The 23,673-nt window shown below is 41.2% G+C and overlaps 1 protein-coding gene across 4 annotated transcripts in view; it reads right to left on the bottom strand.

The window, feature by feature from the left end:
* Positions 1–690: 690 nt before the first annotated feature.
* Positions 691–23,673, bottom strand: part of kmt2ba (lysine (K)-specific methyltransferase 2Ba) — a 42,329-nt gene continuing 19,346 nt past the window's right edge. For 2 of the 4 annotated variants that reach the window (XM_034704438.1, XM_034704439.1), the window contains 27 exons: positions 17,942–18,046; positions 17,445–17,558; positions 17,187–17,333; positions 16,361–16,453; positions 16,104–16,221; positions 15,821–15,934; positions 14,899–15,083; positions 14,649–14,738; positions 14,333–14,443; positions 14,059–14,135; positions 13,695–13,870; positions 13,246–13,331; positions 12,159–12,293; positions 11,846–12,004; positions 11,604–11,721; positions 11,414–11,492; positions 11,119–11,279; positions 8,791–8,952; positions 6,394–8,680; positions 4,953–5,075; positions 4,683–4,798; positions 4,461–4,586; positions 4,117–4,369; positions 3,891–4,001; positions 3,666–3,749; positions 3,420–3,549; positions 691–2,394 (listed from right to left, as the gene is read on the bottom strand). In XM_034704438.1, coding sequence (XP_034560329.1) covers positions 2,119–2,394; positions 3,420–3,549; positions 3,666–3,749; positions 3,891–4,001; positions 4,117–4,369; positions 4,461–4,586; positions 4,683–4,798; positions 4,953–5,075; positions 6,394–8,680; positions 8,791–8,952; positions 11,119–11,279; positions 11,414–11,492; positions 11,604–11,721; positions 11,846–12,004; positions 12,159–12,293; positions 13,246–13,331; positions 13,695–13,870; positions 14,059–14,135; positions 14,333–14,443; positions 14,649–14,738; positions 14,899–15,083; positions 15,821–15,934; positions 16,104–16,221; positions 16,361–16,453; positions 17,187–17,333; positions 17,445–17,558; positions 17,942–18,046 — 5,736 coding nt within the window. In that variant the 3' untranslated portion in view covers positions 691–2,118. Of the gene's footprint in view, positions 2,395–3,419; positions 3,550–3,665; positions 3,750–3,890; positions 4,002–4,116; positions 4,370–4,460; positions 4,587–4,682; positions 4,799–4,952; positions 5,076–6,393; positions 8,681–8,790; positions 8,953–11,118; positions 11,280–11,413; positions 11,493–11,603; positions 11,722–11,845; positions 12,005–12,158; positions 12,294–13,245; positions 13,332–13,694; positions 13,871–14,058; positions 14,136–14,332; positions 14,444–14,648; positions 14,739–14,898; positions 15,084–15,820; positions 15,935–16,103; positions 16,222–16,360; positions 16,454–17,186; positions 17,334–17,444; positions 17,559–17,941; positions 18,731–23,673 lie in introns of all 4 variants that reach the window. The other 2 variants (XM_034704436.1, XM_034704437.1) reach the window with 1 other exon arrangement.

Below are 23,673 nucleotides of genomic sequence, written 5' to 3'. Positions count from 1 at the left end.
AAAGGGCACCTTTTCCATAAATCCCTGGTACTCAAAGTTTAGGGTGAATTTAAATGTATGGAGGCAGAGGTAACAAAAGGGGGGTCTGGGGGGTGCGTCCAGAGGGCACTTCTTTACATTTCTATAAATTGGAGAGGCATCCAGAAGGCAATATGGATTAACAACATATTTGATAGGAGATAACTGCAGTATTAGACTGATGTTTAGTGGAATAGGTAAAGCTTTCCTGCAGCAGTGGCCCACAAGAGCATTCGAGAGGCTTTGCAGTAATTGAGAGTGATTCTGACAAGACAGATTCAAACCTGCTGAAGAGAGAATGGAATGGAATGAGCACTGTGTCTATCAGTGGTCCTCTCTTATGGATTCAATTTTGAATAGAGTTAACTATTCTGCTTAAAATATGGACATATGCAGCCTATTGATGATGATTCAGATAGGCAGTGTTTGACTTCAAAAGGTTGGAGATAGTTTAAATCTAATAGCAACTGCTTTATATTACCTAACAAAGGACAGACCAGATTAGCAGCTAAAAGATTGACATTTCCTTCTAGTTCGCCTGTCATTGGTTTAAAGTTAGAGGATTGACAGTACACAGAGCAAAAGGGCCTACATACATGTTAACTGAAGAAGAGGTGCTATGATCTAAGTAATTTAACTATTACTAGTTAATAAAAACATTGCCAAATTTAATGCAAGTTTTAAACATTTCAAATTTTTATTGAACATAAATAAAAAAATTGGAGGTACAAAAATATTTAACAGGTTTAGAAATTCTTTATACAACTATGTACAAGGCAAGAATCAATTGTGAGACAATTAAGTCACAAACTTCTGGTGGGAAATTCAACTATTGTTCCGAAAACACAAAACAAACATCCTCAGCATTCAGCCTATAAACTAAACTCTAGGACTGTTGAGGTAGTACACCTGTGGTTGACAAAAAAAACAAAAACAAACAACAGAGGATGAGGGTGCAAAAACGGTGCAAAACACAAAGAAGAAAAAGGTTCACAACTCCGCAATAGCTTCTGTTCTCTTAGTCAGCCTTCACTTACACATAGAAAGTTAAAAGGTCAAACACATGTATGCCCAGTAGCTTGTTGAATATACATGTATCGTTCAAATATACAAAAATACAAAAGGATTTATAGGGGACTGTGCCAAGCAAGATCACTTTATTCAATTTGAACCCTGCATTAAGGAAACTCTCCCTCATAGACCCTAAAACACACAAACAGCACAAATAAACAAATGAAGACAGACAGGATAAAAACATCACGGCGTATCTGCTGATACAAATAAAAACAGGAGATTTCAACTGAATAAACGGGGGTCAAAAAAGTCTTGGGTGACTATATTAAAACTACAATTAGGGGTAAATGTCACCAGCACCTAAAATATTGGATTCCCTGCTCACGTAACTTGTTGTATCCAGAGTGAATTTAAAATGCAGCCAACTACAATGTATACCAGGTGCCTTGAGTTAAATATGTTCCTTTTTGTTGCTTTGATGTAAAATTTATTCTGTCTGCTGCAACACCAGTGCTGCCAAAGGAGATCGTTCAAAGTAAGGTGCTGAATAAATTCTCTGTGACCTTAACGTTTACAAAGACACTCTGTCACAAGCATAATAACAGAAATCCCATGACATCTGTGAGACTGATGTCAGACTGTTGTAGCTGCTTATATGTCCTAGCAGGGGCTACTGGCATATTCAACTCTGAAAAACATAATGAATGTATAGTATACAGAAGTAAAACAGTGCTTAAATCCAAATAGAAGAGCAGTTGTATTATTTAAACGACTCTCCCTCACAGATCTTCAATCCAGCAGTCTGAAATCAAATAAATAGAGATCACCCCACGCTTTGTCTTATGGCTCTAATCTGGTTTCTATGACGTAGTTCAGAGTCACAGAAAAGTCAGCAAACACACTTTCTGCAATCAGTCTATAAATAAAGCTTTCAACAAAGTGAAAAAGTTCATTAGATAAGTCCAGTGTGCATCATCATGGCTGCTGCACAACAATCAGCTTCATCAAACTCCTAAATTCAAGTGCATTCAACAACATGGCTGTTTGTACATAGTGTGTTCGGTTGTGTTTATGGGTCTGGCTGTACTAATTCAGGAAGCGCCGGCAGCGTCTCGCCCCGCAGTTGCAGTGCAGCTTGCTGTTCTCGTCCTCGATGGGGAATTTGTAGTCGTAGGTCAGTTCTTCGCCCCGGTAGATCTTCCTCAGCGCAAAGATGACGATGTGCTTGCAGCCGTCCACGTTGATGACGCGGGAGTAGCAGTTGGGCTCGCATGAGTGGTTGATGAAACGAGCTGCGTTGCCTTGCATCGTCGCGTCCACCACCTCAAAGTCGTCGATGCGGAACATGTAGCAGCCGATGCCCTGATGGAGAACATTGTTATTGTCACAGTTTCATTGAATCCAATAGGTTAAAAGTTATGATACCTCAGATCAAAATCAATCCCTCTATGGGTGGGGATTTTTTGGGGGGCAGTTATTAGACTATTCTATTACATGAAGTTAAGGTGTTAACTTAAATTCGGGAGCAGGACCACGCCTAAACCACACCCTCAATCACCTGACAAGCCTACTTAAACGTAGCCAGCCTACTCCAACTGCTTGTCCGTGATTCTTCAACCCACCCTCCCTCACCTTACTCTACTGCACTTCACTTATTTCCTTGTCCTCTCCTACTCAACTTTTGCTCGCTCCTTCTATGCCCTGTCTACTTCCAGGCACAACCTGGGTCAAGATCAGCTTCGGCAGGATAACACTGAGACGGAACCCCCATCCTGAGTCTCCTTCTGCTGGGCACACTACGCACAACTAATTAATTAAATGTTCAAACTTATATCCTTGTGTGGCATGGTCCTTGCTAGTGAATATCTTTTGTATTTTATTGTTAGTTCAATCAATCAATCATCTTTATTTGTGTAGCACCAAATCACAACAAATGTTATCTCAAGACACTTTTACAAACAGAGCAGGTCTAGACCGTACTCTGTTATATTATTAACAAAGACCCAACCTCAAGACAGGATAAAATCCAGTCTCATCTTACAGGACTCAATCTTATCTCATCTTAATCCACCATGAACACTGCACCTCGCAGCATTTAGGAAGTTACAGCGGCGAGGAAAATCTTTCTTTTAAGAGGCAGAAATCTCGAGCAGAACCAGACTCATGTCAGACAGACATCTGCTTCAACCGTTAGTTGCAGAATATGCCATTCCTTCACTGGATTTAAAAAACGGCTGCCCAACACATTATTACATGTTACATGTTACATGATCGCTGCTTGATCAGGTCAAAAAACCAATCAACCAACTTAAAAGCCTTCCAAGAAGGAATAGGAATAGGAAGGCTTTCGATCAGTTTGCTTGTTAAGATACATTTTGTCCACCAACCTTGCCGTCATAATACTTCTCCCTCTTATCAGTCAGAACAGAGCGAATGACGGTGCCTGCATACTCGATAACCATCTCCCCAGCCTCGATATTCCTCTTGCAGAAAAGACCGCGACCGTGAATTTCAGACCTAAGAGGATCACAACAGTGTCAGATAAATACATGCAAACTAAAATATTTATTTTGGATGAAAATCTAATGTCATGCTTCCCTTTTCTTTCTTTTGTTTGGCTTTGTTGCTATTACCTGTAAACTCCTGCAGCTTCTTTGGAGATTTTTTCCAGATGTCTGAATCTCATTGCCATGGGAAGCTCACTGCTGGTGGCTCGCCTGTCAGGGTGAAACACAGGAGAGGTGTCAACAAGGACATGGGAGGGTTAAAGCAACCCGAAAAGCGTGTCCTGTTTATTGAGGTAGCAGGTTAAAACAATACCATCAGGATTAAAAGTAGCACTCATCTAATCTTTTTACCTGGAAGACTTCAGTGGGAATTCATCCTCCTCTTCATCAAATGGACCTACTATGTCAGGGAGCTCTCTGTGCTGTGATGCCAGGAAGTTGAACATATCGAAAGTCGCTTTTCTAATGTGGCGAGGGATTAAAAAACAACAACAGATTTTCAAAAACAGAAAGGACTGGGTAAAAAAACATTTCATAGTGCTCTTTCAAATTAACAAGTTTATGTATCTGTGTGTACCGTGTGTAGACTTCCGAACGAGCGCAGCCGCTGGGATTGATAGGCAGCTCCTCCTCTATATCGTCACAGCGGTGGAAGCGGAAGCGGTGGCGTTTGCAGCTGGCTGCACCCTGCAGCTGCTCCAGCAGGAAGATTACTGCATCATGGACGACGCCGAGCACCCGGGGCCCGCTCATCACCCCCAGAGGCAGCTGTTTCATGTGAAAACCTGCTCGAGCTTCCAGGACGCCTTCGATCACTGCACGCCAAGCACCTGACGGAGAAAGAGGTGAGAGTGATGTGAGAGCCTGAAACACAACACACTGTAAAGCTGAAAGCATAATTTAAAAATCAAGTGCTCTTACCCTCTATGCTGTTAGCTTTCACACTGAAGCCATCATTGCTGGTGATTTCAAAGCGCAGGTGAGGCTGGTTAATGTACGTTGGCTTTTTGTATTTGGGTGCAGGTGCCTCTTCTTCTGAACTAAAACCTGAAGGATGAAATCAGTCAAAACATTTATTTAAATGACTTGCAGATGATAAATCCATCCACCAATCCATCCATCTCACACTGTTAAAGTACAAACCTGAGTAGGGGGCCCAATCAGCGAGATCTCCATGACGAGCGCTGACCCACATGTGTGTGTTACTCTTATTGTAACTGTTGCTTTGAGGTTGTGAAGGTGGACTCTCGACTCGAGGCCTGAGTGGATTGAATGAAAATGTAAGTAAAGGTACAAACAGAAAAACCCACAACAGAAGATTGAACTCAGTAACTTGGACTTCCTGATGTTTCCCCATCCTTACTGTGATGCAACACGTAACGTATAACGAGGTTACCTTTAAGATGAACTCACCTGGAGGGTATAGGAGGAGGTGGAGCAGTGATCCTCGACATATCAGGCTCATTAGGCGTATCCTCCTGGTCCATATTAAGAATATCCTTCATTGTTGGAGCTTTCATTCTCACACCACTTGGTCTGTTGGCAGAAAATGTGACACAGTGAACATTTTGGGGACTTTTGAGGCTTTAAACTTTCCTTTTTGATAAAGCTTACAGTAAGAGTTGGCTCAGGCTTGGACCAGCTCTTAGTTATGCTGCTATAGGCTTAGACTGTTGAGTGAACTGACACACTGGGATCCTGTCTCTCCCCCTCTCTCTTCTGTCTGCCTGTCACTTACTTTAACTCCTCCTGTCCCATTAAAGTTTATAACCATAGCCCTTTCTGGAGTCTCTGAGCTCCCGTGGGTTCCTCTGGATCTCTGCCATGAGGCGTTTTTCAACCGCAGGAACTTTACCCCGGAACTAGGGACTTTACCCCTGAACTACGTGCGTTTCGACTGGAGGAACCAGGGTCTAAATTTAGTTCAGGTGTAGAAAATCTCCCCCCTGAAAAGCCTCTGCTTGGGGGGCAGTACTTTTCAAAGGTCCTGGGACTTTCGGTTAACCATTACAGTGTTTGTGAAGTTAAAAATAATTCTTTGTCTCCATAAGTCACTGGCCTGATTTGCACATTCTACCCGGGACTTCAGCCTGCTGTCAAAATGCAACACTGGGGGCAGAGGAACCTTTTAGTTCTGGGGAAAGTAGTTCTGGGGACTAAAAGACCCCGGAACTCTTGATCGAAATGCACCCATAGACAACCTGCTGTTTTGGACACACCAGACTTGAGCTGATACAACTACTACTCTCCGTCTCACCACTATAATCTCTCTCTCTTCATCTCCCTCTATCCCTCTTTCCAACCCAGACACAGTCTCAGCAGATGTCTGTCTAACATGAGTCTGGTTCTGCTCGAGGTTTCTGCCTGTTAAAGGGGGGCAGTACTTTTCAAAGGTCCTGGGACTTTCGGTTAACCATTACGGTGTTTGTGAAGTTAAAAATAATTCTTTGTCTCCATAAGTCACTGGCCTGATTTGCACATTCTACCCGGGACTTCCAACTCGGTCTCAGCAGATGTCTGTCTAACCTGAGTCTGGTTCTGCTGGAGGTTTCTGCCTGTTAAAGGAAGTTTGTCCTTGCCGTTGTAACTTACTAAATTCTGTAAAGTGCTCTGCTCATGGTGGATTAAGATGAGATCAGACTTAGTCCTGTCTGTAAGATGGGACTGGATGTTATCCTGTCTTGATGTTGGGTCTTTGTTAGTAATATGAGTATGATCTAGACCTGCTCTGTTTGTAAAGAGTCTTCAGATAACATTTGTTGTGATTTGGCGCTATATAAATAAAGATTGATTGATGTGATATTAATCATCAAACAGCTTAACATTTTAAAAGAATGATTTAATGTCTCAATACCTGGCTTCATTAAGTTCCTCCAGCTCACTGTTGGGATCCTTTAAGAAGTCAATCTTGGATTTCTTTCTGGAGGGCCTTTCAGTCACTGACGACACCCTCTTCACCCTCACCTGGTGCCGTTGTGGAGCCTGTGTTGTTTGCTGGTTCAAATCTGGCTCATTGAGGCAACTGTTGGGGGAGTCTGAGCGTGCAGCTGGTGAGTGATCTGAATCCTCTGAATCCTGGGTAGGTTTTTGATGACTGGATTTTGGACGGTGAGTGTTTTTGAGAATGTTTGGTTTTTGTTTCGGTTGTGGCTCTCCACGGTGGGTCGACATGGCTCTGTTAATAATAGCCTGAGCTGTGCTTTCCTCCATGGTGGAGATGCTTGCTTCAGAAGTGCTCTGGACACCGACAGGTGCTGTGGCAACTTGAGGCACGCTGCTTCTCACAGGTAACACTTGGAGGATTATTTTTCTTCCAGGTGTGATCGTGTTGATACTGGCAGAAGGGACAGATGTGACAGAGGAGCTGGGACGAGGCTTTATGATGACACGAGGGACTGTGCGTTGCAAAGCATTTCCACTGTGCAGAATCTTGGCAATCTGGCTTATTTTACTGTAGGCTGGAGAATTTGCATTGAGGGACTGGTAAGTGTTTGTCCTCGGGTCTTTGATCAGAATCTGTCCTTGACGATTGACCAGCAGGACCTGAGGGGAAGGAGCAGGAGCCTGGCCCAGGGGTAGGCTGGTGTCTGCAGCCTGATTCTGAATTACAACTTGCTGCTGACCCCCTGGCCTGGAGTTGTCCAAGCGAATGGCAACAGCTCGGCCCCGTGTGGCACCAGGCTGAATTGGTAGAGCATTTAATCCATTGATCAGGATGGGGGAGGTGACCGTGCGTGGAACTGCACAAAAAGTGGCAGCAGCAGGGGAACCCGACGTCTGCAGGGAAGGGCATGATTTTGGTGACGTCCGTTTGAGGTTCGGTGGTGAACGTTTTGTCTTCACGATGATAGTTTTCATCAGCCCTGTGGGAGACTTTTTGGCTTTAGGTTCGGGTTCTGGAGAGTAGTCAGGATCTTTCAAATCATCTTTGAATTCTTCAATTGAGTCAGCAGATGAGCTGTTTTCGTCTTTAAATGGAACTTCACTGTGGGACTGTACAGCACCATTTTCAGTAGAAACAAAATGCCCTGTCGCTGAATCTAAGAGGAGTTCATTCTGAGACGGTGGCGTTCCAGAGCTCATCAGGACTTCTTCATCCTGCATTGACATGTCCTCGTTTTCAAAGCTCGATTGAAGAATATGAGCTGGTGGTGAGTTTGCTGGAAAGTCTGGCTCAGTTGGTTCTTTGTCTTTTGTTGACTTCGACAACGTGTAGATGGACTCCAGCCGCTTTAGAGCCACAGTCAGCTGTTTAGTTGGAGAAGTATGATTAGTGTGACTCTTAATCTCTATGCCTCCTTTATCCTGAGCTTCATCATCAGCTTCCTCACTTTCATCGCTGTCCGACCCCCCGTCTGCTCCATCTAACTGTGAGATCGACTGCGCTGGAGGTAGCTGGCCTGTGGTGTCAGAGCTGCTAGCTGCATCACACACCACTGTGCGGGAAAACTCCAAGTAATGACTTGAATCTTCATTGTCTGAGTCATTCTCCTGATGGCCCTCCTGCACTTCTTGCACCACACCTTCCACTTCTCCCGTCCCAGCCCCTCCCAGCGTTACGTTCTCATTTAGCAGAGCCTCGTCAAACTCAAGCTTAGCATTCAGCATGGAAGCCACTGCCACCTCTGTGTCAGTATCAAACACAGTGTAGGGCAGCTCCTGCGCCATGAGATGTGCTACTTCCTCTTCTAGGTTATCAGGGGCGAGTGAGATCCCATTTGTCGTGGCCACTGCTGCGTCTTCTGCCTCAGATGATGCTAGGAAGTCCTGGGGAACCTCTGCAGAAACTGGAGTGGTGATTTTGAAGTTCTGCCTCCCTCTGGGGGAGTGAGAGAGGGCTCCCTGTCGAGGCGACAGCCCCACAGAAATGCTGGATCTTGGTGGGGAGCTCCAGACTGGTGATGTGGAGTTTTGTCTGGACAGAGGAGGCGAGGCAGATCCCAAATTGGACCTCGCAGGGGAGCTGAAGAGGGCACATCTGGAGTGGACGTTGCCACTAGAGCGGAGGGTCATCGGTACAGACGGGTCGCTGTCTGATTGCGAGGAGCTACAACGGCTTCTTGTTGAGAGCCTGCGTGGCCGACGAGTATCCTCCAGGTCCCTCAAAGTTAAGACATGATGCGGTTTGGGAAGAGAAGATCCTGAAAGTATGGAATGAAAGTTTAAAAAAAGAGGCCATGATTTCTTTTTTTAACATATACAAATCTCACAACACAAAAAAATGCTTCTGTATCATAAACTAATCATCTACCTGGAGATGGAAGAGGTCGAGATGACCCCCCCGCTGGTCTCCTGGTTTGTGTGTATAGAGGGCTTTTGGATCCAGGTGCTTTGTGCTGTTTAGAGTCGGGTGATGGTGTGGTGGACTTTAATGGACTGGATGAAGTACTTAAACGATCTGGGGATGCCACATCTGCATCAGAAGAAAAATATGTTAAACATATACAGCTGAACCAAAGTGCAACTGGTCATGAAGTTCAACCAGAATAAAACAATGTAAGGCAGGGGTTCCCAAACTTTTCAGCCCACGACCCCCAAAATATAGGTGCCAAAGACTCATGACCCCCACTGTCCCTCGAAGTGATTTAATGTGGCTTTATTCACCTGGTCTACATTTCATGAATCTATAAAAAGTCGTTTGGAACAGTTAACATAGTTTGACCTTTTACCCTTTCCTGGAGGCGTACTTGTCTGTATTTTTACTATTTAGAGCGCTTGTTTTACTGAGTGCACCAGCTGCGTGTAACTAAGTTGTCGTATCTCTTATGTCGGACTTAGCTACACTGCGCCCGCTCTCATCAAGCGACTTCATGTGAACATTCCTGAAGCAGTGAGTGTTGCCAAGTACCACACTTCTATCCACTCTCCTCTCCAATTAAAATATCTTCAGAGGGTTTGGATAACGCAAGCCAATAGAAAAAAAATAGCAACACATAGTGAAGAATGTAAAATCAAAGTTGTATGCAGACTATAAAAATGTCCTCACAATGAAACGGAGGAGTAACACCAACAAACAGAGCTTCAACAGAGACATTTGGGAGGTCAGACCCAAAGCGGTCATTATAAAGCAGCATAATCATCGACTTGGAGAGTATTTCCTCACTTTCAGAGTCCTCAACGGCCTTGACAGCTCCGAGCTGATGACCTCATTTAGCCTACATTAAACCCGAGAGTGATAGGCACCTGCAGGGCGGGGACAGCGCCCCGTTTCTATGACACACATGCTGTAGGTGAGGGGAGAGCTCTTTCATTAATTCAAACAGGACAAAATGAATGTTAAAAACTTAAGCTCACTGTCTGATTATCAATATTTCATCAATCATCCCTTATATTGCCTGGGGACGAGGAGTAAAAATGGCCATGCAGCACCGCTGAGGGTCCTGCTTTTGGTTGTAAAGATCATCACAGACTCCTGGTTAAAGCTGAAGCTCTCCACAGTCACACAGTGGAGGAATAAAAAAAAGGAAAAAGTTCTATATGAGGAGTATCACTGCGAGATTACAGTTAAAAACTGATGATTCCAGATGAGGTGGGCACCGTTAGCTTCATCTCTTTTCAGTTAAATTTCTGATGGACTGATTTTTGATATACATTATTATTTTTATATTCATACATGTTTCTTTAAGTGTATTGTAACTATTTCTATTAATTTGTCTGTATTCTAATTATTATTATTTTTAAATTTATTTTTATTTATTAATTAACTTTTTTATTTACTTTTATTTTGTTATTTATTAATTCATATTCAATTTTGTATTTAATTTTTACTTTTCTATTTTGTTTTTTTTAATGAAATATTTGAGCATGAGATCTGCCTCTAAGGCTAATGGCTAGATTGTTGTTTGTGTTGTGAGAATTTTTTAATTATCCTGTAAACAAGACTTCCTTCACCTTTTTCTCTGACTGTCATCTTTCCATTCATATTATCTTTGATTGGCCGACTATTCTGACTTTAAAGGATTCCACCTGCTCCATCCTAGGCGTGAAAGTTACACCCAGGTGTAACACAAACATGGCTCAAGTCCAACTGGGGAACAGGTGTACTGGTGTAGGGCTCTAGGTCTGACGTGGGGTTATACCATACGACGTAGTATCTGTGACGTCACCCATCTGTTTCTGAAGCGCTGTTTTGAGGCCAATCGGCAGCGGCAGCCATATTGCTGCTGTCGAGTGATTGTGACGTAAAGAGGCGGGCTTTGAGCCTCCTAGTCAACAGCTACAGTGTTCCCGCCTGTCAATCAAGTGAGCTGTGCCTCTCATCGGAAGACTCGTAATCTCAATATCTTCAAAATTGCAGCTGTACAGTGTGTGCTGATAGAGAATGAGCTATCCAGACTACACTCGTCTTTTGTACCAGGCTGTAAACATATTTATTTCTGCTGTAAAGACCGTCTTTTTTTAATTGGTATGTATGTGGTTTCCGGTACTTCCGGAGCCAGCCTCAAGCGGATCCTCGATGAACTGCAGTTTTTAGCACTTCAGGATTGGACTCATATTTTTAGACCGGAGGTTGCCGCTTGGGTTACACCCAGACTAAGCCCAGCTGGTGCATTCTTTCTTTGAATAAGTTGCTGCGTACCTCTGTGTTGGCTGGGGCTGTGGACTATGGTGTGGTTCTTGTCTTGGTCCCACTTTGGATCTTGCTCCTCACCGGGGAGCGGTGTGCTCACTTCTGTCACCTTACAGATGTATTTGCAGCGTTTTCGGGGGTCCACCGTGCTCCAGTACAACCGAGAGCATCTGGAGGAAGAGTGTGGTGTAATACATCAATCCAGAGCTGTTTAAGTGCAGTCACTAAGCAAGCATTAAAGACTGGTCATTACAGTGTTGTTTTGTGTACTGTAGCAAAGCATAATATCACAATGATGCCTTACTGATAGCCAACAGGATACAGCATCCTCCCATTAGATGACAGCTCTGACAACACACCGAGTTTCTGAATCTGCAGAGAGCCTGAAAAGGACAGAGGGGAACAATTAAACTCTCTGACAATCCTTTATCCAGGATATCATATATCCTATATCCAGTATGTTGCTACAGCTTACAACATCCACATGTTCTTACCTATGGTCATGTTTATGGTTTCTGGCTCCAGGCCTGTGAGAAACTTTCTCCTGAGATTGATACCCTCGAAGTCCACGTATACCCTCCGAGCGACTTCAAACCCTTTTCCAGACACCCTCTGAAAGAGTGTAAAAAAAAAAAAAAGCAAAAATAAATTCACTGTGAAGATAATTTAAAGGTGTAAGGTGTACCTCCCTGATCACAAAAAATAACTTCTAAACTATGATGAAACTAACACTTACCTTTGAACTGAGCAGATCTCTATGTTTGTAACAGTAAATCTTCCTGTCCTGCTGAAACGCACAGTTATGAGCACGAGCACACATGAAGTGGAAATTACTCTGACAGGTGGCAAGACAGCAGCCCACAGTGGCTCCCGACTGTCCACAACGATCACAGCGCTGCAGAGTGAGCAAAAAAAAATCATGTTAGTTATATCTCAATACTTTATAAACGGCTACACCTGCAATTCAGCAACACTGACAGCTATGGGGAGCAACATTTAGGTACTGGACAGCTGAGCATCAATTCATGTATTTCCTGATAAGAACTCACCAGGTGGCGCCCTCTTGAGACGGCACTGTGCACCTGCAAAAGAGCACTGTTGTCCTCATAGACCTCTGCAGACCAGATGCAGCAGTTCACATGGGCCCACTCGTTCTGTCCTATGTACAACAGTCGTCCTGCATCCTATCAGGGTAAAAAAAAATATCATATAGCTTAATAAAAGTAATAAGAAAATGTTTTAATGTAAGATTAGATGCAAGGAAAGACAACATTAAGAGATACGACTGTTGTGCTGTACTGGAAGTGCAAGTAAGATACATCTGTATATATAAGTTTAGTAATTATATCTAAAATAAAGCAAGTGGCACTAAAACAGCTGATCAATTTATTTGTCATTACTTAAAAAAGTATTTTTAAGCAAAAAAAGTATTTTAAAGTATTTAATCCTGGAGATGGTTTATATCTAAAACTGCTAAATAATTTTTAGAGTTTAGAATGCTGATAAGAAACATATCAATCAATCAAGCTTTATATATCACCTTTCATACAGATCAAATGTAATTCAAACTTTGTTTGTGTGTCAAGAAGACATTGCCTTCACCAGGGACGTCTCAAATGTCCCAGGAATGGGAGGACCACACACCAAGTTTCTAGTTGCATCATTTTTTGTTTTAGAAATTTTTGGTCCTGAATTCCAAATTTCTGATGATACATTTTTTTCATTTTGTTAGACATGGCACAGTTTAAAATAAAAGAACATTACTCTAATTTGTCATATTTTGATATATTTTGATGACAAGTACTTTTTATTGGATATATTATATTGGGTAAAAAAACACCCGGCGTAAGTGATGGTGTTACTAATTTTAGCAATAGTGTTCTAGGGTTAAAAATAATTAAAATAATCAAAAACAAATAAAATAAATATTAAATATTAAAGTATTAAAATCATGAAACCCTAAATGCAAGAAGTTGCCCTGGACTGTAGGATTAAAAAAAAAAATCTTAAATCATTTTCGACTGTTAATGTTCACAAAAATAATCAGATTCATCCGTGGTGATTACTATATTTTCTCAATGATTTTTATTCTTTTTATTCCTTGCAGTGAAAGCACAGAAACAAAGTTATACTTACACATGGAGCAGAGTCTGCATACTGTTGGCACAGGGCACACTGCCTTATATCTTCAATCTTGGAAGTTTCCTGATTACTTAACTCGCCTGTGAGAAAGAGGAGGACCAAATGGAGACACTTAGTTTCAACGGAAGAAGGCACAAATAATTTTAAAAAAGCACTTAGTTACATCTAAAAAAGGATATTTCTTCTTTAGTGATCTGATAAGATACATTCTCCTTGAACAAATAACATTAATATGTTCCTGATAATCCTCAATCATCTTTTATTATGTACACTATTAACGCTACACTAAAGAGGCTCTGTGTGGAAGTCTAAAAACACATACATGGAGCATTTGTTTGCAAACTGAACCCTATTAAGATGAATTACCTTCCTGCTAGATATTCAAGTTAGTGTCACATTCCTTAGCATGATTGATACACAGCAGGCTAGAATAGATTCCATACCATGTGTGCTCAGATGGCGGCTGTGCGATGCATTAGACTGCTGTAGAGTCACTGATGACAGCAGAGTTTTCCCCTTGTGGTGGCCCCTATACTCTCTGGGATGGTAAGTCCTTTCCAGCCACTGTGCATAGCTGTGCTCCTTAGAGGGAGGGAGGACAGCCTCAGGGAGCATGCCGCTTTGAAGAGTGAAGGGTGAAGACAGCGAGACAGAGAAGACGTGAGAAAATCATCCGTTTCTTACTGTAAAGTGTGTTTTCTTATTTAAACCACTAAACTAAAGCTTCATGTCACAAAGATTAAATATTCATAATGAAGGAACAGTGAATGTGTACATTAAGGGATTCACCCTTAGTCTGCTGTATACCTTGGTAATTCCCCTGAGAATGAGTTCCACTTTTTCAGATGGTGTGCAGGAAACCAGCTGAAGACCTGCTCAATCAGCTATGGGAAAGAAAATATTGCATATTAATGGATGTTTTTTAGATATCTGTTACCTCTTTTTGATAATTGACTCAGTTTCACACTCAAAGTTGAACCAGAGGAAGTAACCATAGAGCAAAACTAGGACAAAGGTAGATTCTAAGAGGAAATCCATGACTCTAAAAAATGAACAATGGAGGTTTGTGAGGGATGCTTACTTTGACATAGTGTGCCTTGGCCTGACTGCTTAGTCTCTGATCCTCAGGGAGAGACTCCTCCTCCTTCAGCCGCTTCTTCATCACAGTGTTGACATCAGCGTGGAAGGCTTTCTGAGTGAGTGAGTGAGTGAGGAAAACAAAGAGGTCAGGGCTTCTATCAAGACTGGGTCAGTTTAAAACTTCGTAATGCTTTCTTTCATTTGTTTCAGTTCAGGGTGGTGACCTGTTTGATTCACACACAAGAAGAACAACAACAAGATGTCAAGACTATCATCCCATGTCCTTAAATGGCAGTGCTATGATGAAATCCACTCACTATTGAGGTGTATCCTCCCTCTTCAAACTTCATCTCCATGGCTTGTAGATCACAGACCTGCTGTGGTTCCATGTTGTCTGTTTCCTGACACTAAAACACAAAAACTAATGAATAAGAAACAAATCCAGCTCTCTGGTGGAGAAACAAATTCAATTTCACACCATCTTTAATAAAAAAAACCAACACACATTAGGGTGTTTTGAAGCCATAATGCTTCTGCGTAAGTTTTGTTTCTGTGGTTGTCTCGTACCATTTTGCAGATGAGGAGGTGCTGTGTTGTGTTGTTGGAGAGGAGGTCAGTGAGCACCTCCTGCAGTCCAGCTGTCAGCCTGCTCTGCAGCTCCTCTTTCAAGCTGCTGGTTTCAGTTTGGCTGCAGGGCGAACACTTAAAAGGAACATCTTCTGATTGGTTTGACATCAAGCTGAACAGCTCGTCTGGAATGACAAAAATGATGGAGAGGGTAAAATGTCAATCAAGATGAGGTCAGCAAACACAACTACTGACAACTGACACAAGTTAAGCCTACTTTTCATTGCTCTGGACGGCCCTCTTATGGGATTGTGATCAATTGAGCAGAACAATGTACTTTCACTCTCTGCATCTGAGTGTCTTGTTTAGTTTTTGTTCTTTTGTTTACTGTTTTTTGACTATCTGTATTATCTCAACTGACTCCCAGAAATGTAATTGATGTTGCTATAACTCATTCTTATTTAAGCACTTACTTATTAATTCTCCCAAAATGTCTTATTAACTACAATGAATCAAGCACTCTTGTTAAAGGAACTAAGGACCGGAACAGAACAGGGTAGGTTGGGGAGGGTGGGGGGTCGTGTGTGGGACGGGGGCAGTTTCTTTTTGTATCTATGTTCTGTATTTTTCTACATTAATTTTGATTCTGCCCGCTGTTAAAATCAAAACCCAATAAAAAGATTGTTAAAAAAAAAAAGTGAGGTCAGCAATATTTTCATGCACTGCAAATTAGCGTGTACAGTTTTGCAAAGACGTGAATAAATTAAGAATTATAAATGAATAAAAGCTGGAACAATTTTAATCAGCACTGATGTATTTCTCTTTACTTTGAATTGCTACATTTTTAGAATCTTAAAGAAAGAATTATTTGCTATTAAAAAGATTGAGCATGTTTTTATGAATGATTAAACAGCGGGCTCACCTGAGAGTCCTTCACATGTGTGATGGATCCAGTGGCTGCACTGTGAACACTGAATCATTTGTGTGCGTTGGCTGTGGTCGTCGTAGCACTTTTGGCAGACTGTGCAGAAATTACCTGGTGTGAACAAAGACAACACATCAGCCACAAACTTTAAACACACACTGTGCATAAAAGATCAAGTCACTCCTCAAGGAAACAGATTAGTAACTAATGAATGAACAATATTCTCTGTAGATTCATTAATATGGCTTCAGGAAACACTGATGTCTCTTAGAGTCCCTACCTTTGTTGTGGAGAACAGTGCAGTCAGGACAGAGGTCCTGCTCGTGGTTCCAGGCCAAGTCCCAAGACTTTCCAGGAGTGACACCGCAGCTTTTACACCGAATACACGTCATGCACACCTACACAAACACAACAATGTCACAAGACGATGGGACTAGAAGATGTGAATCCTCTGGATTCATTTAGCTGGGTTTAACTAAGCCAAATACAAGGAGTATAACAAGGAGATGCATATTCTTGGGCTATTTGAGGAATTACCCAGGGCATGCTGCAGTTGATGGGCTTGGGGTAAGTTGGTCCCAAGCAGGAAGGGTGATATGAGGTTTGGCATCTCCTGCATTGTAACACAGGCTGGAGAGGAAAAACAAAAAGGGTATTAGGCGTTTACAAAGTATCTGCACCATGTCATCACTCGCTCAAATTCATGAATATATGATGATTCAAGAACATAACCATATAAAGCAATAATGTTTTGATATTTATTGTACTACATCTTATCATACCGGGGGTCTGGACTATCTGGCATGTTCTATTTTAACTAAAAATAATATTCAAAGAAGATGTAAATGTGAAACTTCAAACACCAGGACCTGGTTTTGGTCTATAGATGCATTTCACATCTAGAGAAAGATACAATATTCTCTGTAGAATATTCTCTAAATAAATCAACTCCAGGAAAAATAATTGTCAATAAAAATTATATTTGTAATTAGATTATATTTATTTGTTGTGACTCAAGCATATGTAACTCAGTTACAAGTTTAAATATTTTAATTTTGTCTTTAAATCACAATAAAGTGCAGATTTAAAAAAGTTATTTCTCCTCTAAAATCTTCATTCCATCAAAAACTTCCCTCCTTGTGTGATTTTTCAATGTGTTCATTGTTTATGATTACATAACAGTGGAATTGAAATCACGACCACTGAAAGCACACAAAGATATTTCTTTACGGCCTGTAAGAACAGGAGGAATGACTGAATAAAGTAAAACCCTTGTTTAGTGTACACACCGTTATTTTTAGATACTTGCAAAACATTAAAAAGATTTCCGATAACTCAGATTTTGTAGTTTTGAGTTGCCAACCTTCGTGTTCTTGCTTCGACGGCCACACACGTGACAGAATTTGCAGCGCCTGCAGCACCAGTTCTCCTTGTTCTCCTTGATTGGCCGCTCCTCTGGTGAGAGGCAGAAACTGTGGAAAGGTTCACAGCAGATCTGGCAGAATATCATCTGATGGATGTCGGAGAAAAAAAAAGAAAAGAAAAGAGGGAGAGTTTAGTCTTCAGTCGCTCTTATTGGCACCAATGTTTTGAAATTATGGACTGAAAAAGGCTAAATCACCTCATGTCGTCCTTTGCTGGCACAGAGCAGACAGACAGGTTGTGGTGTGGTGGGGACACACGTGAGCACGCTGAGGCCGCCCATCAGCCAAACATTCTGCACAGCACAGTCCTCCTGAAAACACCAGGACAGAAAAAGAGAATGAGGAACAGGATCAGACTTTGGTATGCATTAAAAGCTTATCAACATGAAACAAAAGTGAAATTAAGCTGTTTTTAATAAACTGGTAACAAGTATGGGGTGGCTAGTTATCAACATGTTACAATTATAAACCTGCATTTGATTCAATTCTTGTTCACTTCTTAAATAATAATAACGGAAATTCAAATATCACAAGATTTTAAAAGTTTTTGACTGAAAAATGCCAAAGGTGGAGCAACCCTTAAATTGTGACTCAGTGTTACACTGACTACATGGATCTTTAAGTACATGTAGTGTCTGACAATAACATGAAGTTAATATTTAACGTTGAAGCTAACACTTATGCACAGACTCACCTTGAAGTCCACGCGGATTTTGTACGCGTCCTTCAACAGGCCCTTTTGGGGAAATCCATTAGTTAACCCTGTCGGGGTGCTCGCTGACACACACTCTGCAGGATTCTGGGAATGAAGGACAGAGTGTTGGTAAGTTTGCAGCACTCTCTCTTTTACAGAATCCTCTGCGTCCGTCTCCTCTTCAGGCTGATCCCTCTGTGCGTCCTCCTGCTCCTCTTGCCTGCTCTCCTGCAACTCAGTGTGTTGATTTGCAGCGTGAGACAGCACATTCAGTGTATTGTGACCTGTTTTAGCTCTCTCTGTCTCATCATCTGGTCTCTGCACCTCTGGATGTCCCACCAAACACAACGATGACTCTGTCAGAGATGTGTGCTGTACGGACTGGAGTTTTTGTAGAGATGATGCTGACACATATTTGCGCAAATGTGTGGTTGAGTGCACCACAGCCTGGGGCAATCGGTGCAAACGTAACAGCAGAGATTTCTGAGCAGAGTCTGTTGGTGAAAGTGGAGAAGCAGAAGCAGGATGCAGGACAGGTGGGGACAATTCTGTCGGAGACTGTGTTGCAGGATGTGATGAATGTGAAACAGCAGGCTGTGTTAAAAGCTGGGACAACATTGGATGGGACTCTGAGGCACACTGTTCCAAACACTGCCGGGACAGAGCAGGCTGCAGCATAGAATCAGGCAGACGGTGTAAGTGTATTCGTAGCTGCCGCTGCAGCATCGGCATTGGGCTCCTGGACAGGTCGGTGTCTCTGGGCTCCGTCTCTTCCGTGTTCTCCTGATCCTGCGAAGGAGGGGACTGCCTAAGCCAACCAGCACCACAGGTTCCAAAGTTTTACTGACACTAGTGACATGCAGAGACGGCGACCGGCAGCATCCAAAGTGAGAGAAAAAGGAAGAAGCTGTGTGTCTTTTGAGAGTTGTGTTAGCCAGGAATAAATAGTAAGAAAGGGTGAGGAGAATTTAGCAAACACATCCAGCAGTAAAAATAGACACAGAGGTGTGGCTTGGAGTAGATTTACAGATATGTAAACTTGACATTTCTCAGTTCAAAGACAGCTGGATAATCAAGAATCAAAACAAGAAGTTTAAGAATTTGGGCCCAGGGGACGCTTTATCCTGGGGTTTGAAAAAAACAGAGGCCGTTTAGTTCACAAAACCATGTCCGAGTGGACGTTCACGTGGTGAAAATGAAACCATTTTAACTGTTTACAGAAACTTTCTGAGAGTTCTTGGGATTCAAAAAAGAAATATGTTAACCAAAAACAAAAAGTGTAATTTGACTGCTGTCGAACTCTGTGCAACTTTCAAAAGGCTGACATCAATGGAGTCATCTCTTAAATGGATCTGTACCAGGAAAGGAAAGCAGATTATAAGAGAGAAAGAATGTTTGTTATAGAAGAAGGTTTTGCCTACGTTCCTTTTGCAATGTGCTTTGTCTATGCATGATATGATTCTTTTAAAGATGTGTTTATTCCTCTATTTTTGCGGTTGGGCTGTTTTCTATTTTGGGTTTATCAACAGATATCTGATGTCTACAAGAACATATATGCTTCTCCTGCATGTTACACATAATACGGGTCGTTGACAAATAAGCCTCAAAACAAGTTTTTTTTTAAAAAGTATTTCCAGAATGGTCGCAATGCATATTTTTGTGTATGGAATAATGCGTTCAACAAGGCTTGTACGTTAAACAGCTTTTTTATGTGTTTAATTTTTTTTTTTTTTTACCCTTTTCTTAACTTGAACACCCAAAAAATGTCAGGTGGCGCAACCAGATATTTGTCAAAATATATGTACTTTCCTATCATTTATTCTACCTGAAACTTTTAGGAAGTATCCCTTAGAGTGGTTACAGTGCTTTACACATTTGTATTTTGTGAGTATATTTTTTATTTACAATATATTAGGATTTTTGCTTTCTATTGGCCAGGTATAAAATATACATTTTACAGTTTTAGGTTGGTTGTACCACCTGACATGGAAAGTGTTACTGTCCACCTATAAGTTGATAAAAGCTTTTCTATTATTATTTAAGAGACATATACAAACCTTTTAACTCAGCCATGACAATTAGTAGGGTCCTCTGAATGATTTCATATGTTGAAGTCCATTATAACTACTACTACTCAAAATCAAAGGTCAAGGAGTACGGTGGTGCCACCCTGACATTTGAGAACATGCAAATTGCCAGACAAAAGTTTTTAAATAACCTTAGGTGCCTTTTAACTATTGATATTTATGGTGTTTTAATTTGAATTTATTATGCTTGAAATATATTCTTTATAGTGTTTTAATTCAGTTCACTTCATTGGACGGTTGAGCCACCTGACATTTTCAGGGTTTGAGATACTTAAAAATAAAATAAATCTCAATATTTGAATGTACTGAAATTGTATTAAAAATAAGCAGGTTTTATAGAATCAATTGATGTATGTCTTAAAAATAAATTATTTCAAAAGAAAATAATGGACTCGGACACAAAAATATGCACGTCATGTCAATGACCCATACATAAAAACTATCATTAAACAGCTAAAGATGCATGCACACAGCATGTCAGGTAGACTCTAGCATATTCATGCAGTGACTCATGAATGCAGGATCACAGTCATGCAGGCTCTTAAACTATTCACAACTGAACTCCTAAAGTGAAGAGAGCAGTGTGTGATTATCCTACAGCTAAGAGGAAGCGATGACATCTTGCTTGTGGACCACATGTTGTAGATTCTGTGCTCTTGCTTTACTCCCCCCCTTCATAATGTGATATCTTCCTTTGTTGCTGGTGTGTTTCAGATGTAGGAGGAGGATGCAGTTACTGGCGCATAGCATCATGAATCATTGATTAAAACACCAATGATGGGGAAGGATGCTGCAGTCACTGAGATGTTTGGGATTTTGAAATGTATGCTCTGGATCAGATAACCAGTATGGCCTTACCAATTCACAACCAAAACACACAGACAAGATAAACGTAACACTTGAAGCAGCGTTTAGACAAACATAAGGGATCTATTTATGGGGAATGACACAAGATGCAAGCCACACAGAACTAGAAACAGCCAGCACATTGGTAAAGGAGCACGGACAATCTTTTCAAGACAAGGACGTGTTTGCTTGATAAGATTGTTTTATGATAGGGGGGAAGTCAAATGGTCAGGACAATTAGAGAAAGCAGGAGAATCAGCCAGCCAAGCAAAAACATACATTCTTCTCAGTTATAAAAACAAGCAGCGCTCTTTTTGAACTTTTGACTTAGTGATGCTAAATTAAAGCTCCTGTGAGGAACTCTCTGTGACTTTGGCGCCTCTTGTGGACAAAACTGGAGGATGAATCTCTTTTCTGATTTGTCTTGTACATTATCAGTGTTAACAGACTAATATCCTTCTCCACTCTAACTAACCTGCAGCTCATGATCAATCGTGAACATGACTTTTTTTTTTGTTAGCTGTTGCTCCCCTCGTCTGACATCACGTTAGCTGTTGCTCCCCTCGTCTGACATCACGTTAGCTGTTGCTCCCCTCGTCTGGAATCACGAGTGACAGGTGGGGCTGGGCAATATTGAAAATTATGTTATCACGATAAAATATTTCATATCAGTCGATATCGACAATTATCACGATAAATATCAAATCATTATTTCATTTAAATTTAAAGGCAGATTTTTGTTCCTGAGTGAAAGTTGAAGAAACCAGACAGTTTGTTAGCTTGTATCTGGATTTAGTTTTCTGGTAAGCTTCTTGAATCCATCATTTCTGACAGTGCTAACAGGAAGCAGGTATTTTGTGTAAAATTAGATTTTTGTGAAGTTTTAGTTTATAGATTCTTATTTTCCTCAGATTGAGGTTATTTCCATAATTTGATTTAGGGGAGAACGGGGTTGGTTGTCACACGGGTTGGTTGGCACACTCTGAGACGAGGGCTATTGCTTCAGTATATGGGGCACGTGTTTAGACCGCTAGGTCAACCGCGCCCCCTTTAAATTATTCTAATGCATTGTATCTCTCAAAGTGGAACAAAGCACATGATCTTTGAACATTACTTAGTTTTTTGTGTTAAAATGTAAAGTGGTGCTGCTGGGTTTGATTTTTTTCTACTTTTAGTGATTATTTCAGGTCTGTGTAATTGTTATTTTACTGTTTTCATGCTCACAGTTAAAAGGAGGGATGTGTGTGAAATATACACCACACTGCTATCCATAGGCGGTTAAGGGGAACTAATGCGTCAGCAGCTTTAGAGAGAAGTTTCCCCGCTATAAGGAGGATGAGAAACTGATCTGAGATGAAAATAGAAAATAGGGCGTTGGGGTGAAAACAGCATGCTCTTGTGCAGCTGGGTCACTTCAATAGAAAACACTGCTGCATGGTTAAATAAAAAAAGATCTCAGGAGCATCTAAATAACAAACTGCTATAATCAGTATCTGACAGTGGTATATATGTTTTTTTGAACATTTCCAGACCAAACTGTACAGGTATTTTATTTCAACAACAACTATTTTGTACACTTTGGCTAACTACTTTTTTCTATGTCTGCTTTACATTTTTGATTTCAGTTTCAGATCTGCCGTTTCTTGGTTTCACTTCTTTTCGTTGCTTGGTGCCGCTCCAGTGGCTGCTTGTTGCAGCAGCTCTCTCTTTGTTGTTCTTTTTTCGACTTTTTTTCATATCTGTTTAGTTAATCTGTGAATTTGGAGCCTGTCATGAATTTAAATGACTCATTTGTTGGCCATGGACACCAAACTGGCTACGTTTGCAGTGATGTTTTCACTCTTTTTGTTCCTGTATGTGTTCGGAAATCATACGTGTAACCATGGTTGCATTGTTTACATACGAGATCAGCTGTTAGCAGCCCGTAGCATGTCGATGCTAAACGATGCTAGGTGCAAGGTAAAAAAGACGACATCGACCCGTCCTTCCACCCACCGTTATGGGGAATATAAGATCTATCTACGATAAGGTGGACGAGCTAACCCAGCACCAGAGGAAATACTGGCAGAGTAGTGTCATGCTAACAGAGCTAACACCGGACACGAACGCCATTGGAAGGATTTCACCTGCTGTGTGTGGACAGGATACAGGAGAGCAAGACTGAACTAACTGGTGAAGAAGGCCAGCTCAGTCCTGGACCCTGTGGAGGTGGTGGCTGACAGGAGAATTATGGCCAAGCTCTAATGACATTTCTTTTTCTATATACATCTTCTTGTACTGTACATCTTCTAATTTGCTGCTGTAACTCCATGAATTTCTCCGTTGTGGGACGAATAAAGGAGTATCTTATCTTATCTTTTAACTTAATATGTTTATGACCATATTATACAAAAACTAAAATGGCATTTTTTTAGAGTGATAACCTTCTTTGCACCAAAGCTAATACTGACGAAGAAATTGAATGAAAAATGTGCTTTGTTTGATCATAAACATTGTTAAGGATAAGCCAGATCAAGAAGGAGAACAGTCAGTGACAGAGAATTAGCAAAGGCTGAACGTGAATGTTGTTAAAGAACACTCATTCAAACAGATATTATTAAATAAAAAAAGGGAAAGAGTAAAGGTAAGTTGCAGACCCGGGCAAAGAGTTTTTGGAAATGTGTAAGACTTTTGTCATCTAAATCATCATCATTAAACTCTTATTCAAAGTAGGGATGTACATCTTAAGTGTTTTCTGTGATTGATTTTTGGAAATGTTAACAATCAATAAAAAAAAACATTATTATTCTTATGTCAAAA

Source organism: Notolabrus celidotus, chromosome 16 (assembly GCF_009762535.1).
Source record: "Notolabrus celidotus isolate fNotCel1 chromosome 16, fNotCel1.pri, whole genome shotgun sequence".
NCBI classification, from domain to species: Eukaryota; Metazoa; Chordata; class Actinopteri; order Labriformes; family Labridae; genus Notolabrus; species Notolabrus celidotus.
Note: the sequence above shows the minus strand (reverse complement) of the source record. Positions and strands in the feature narration are given on the sequence as shown.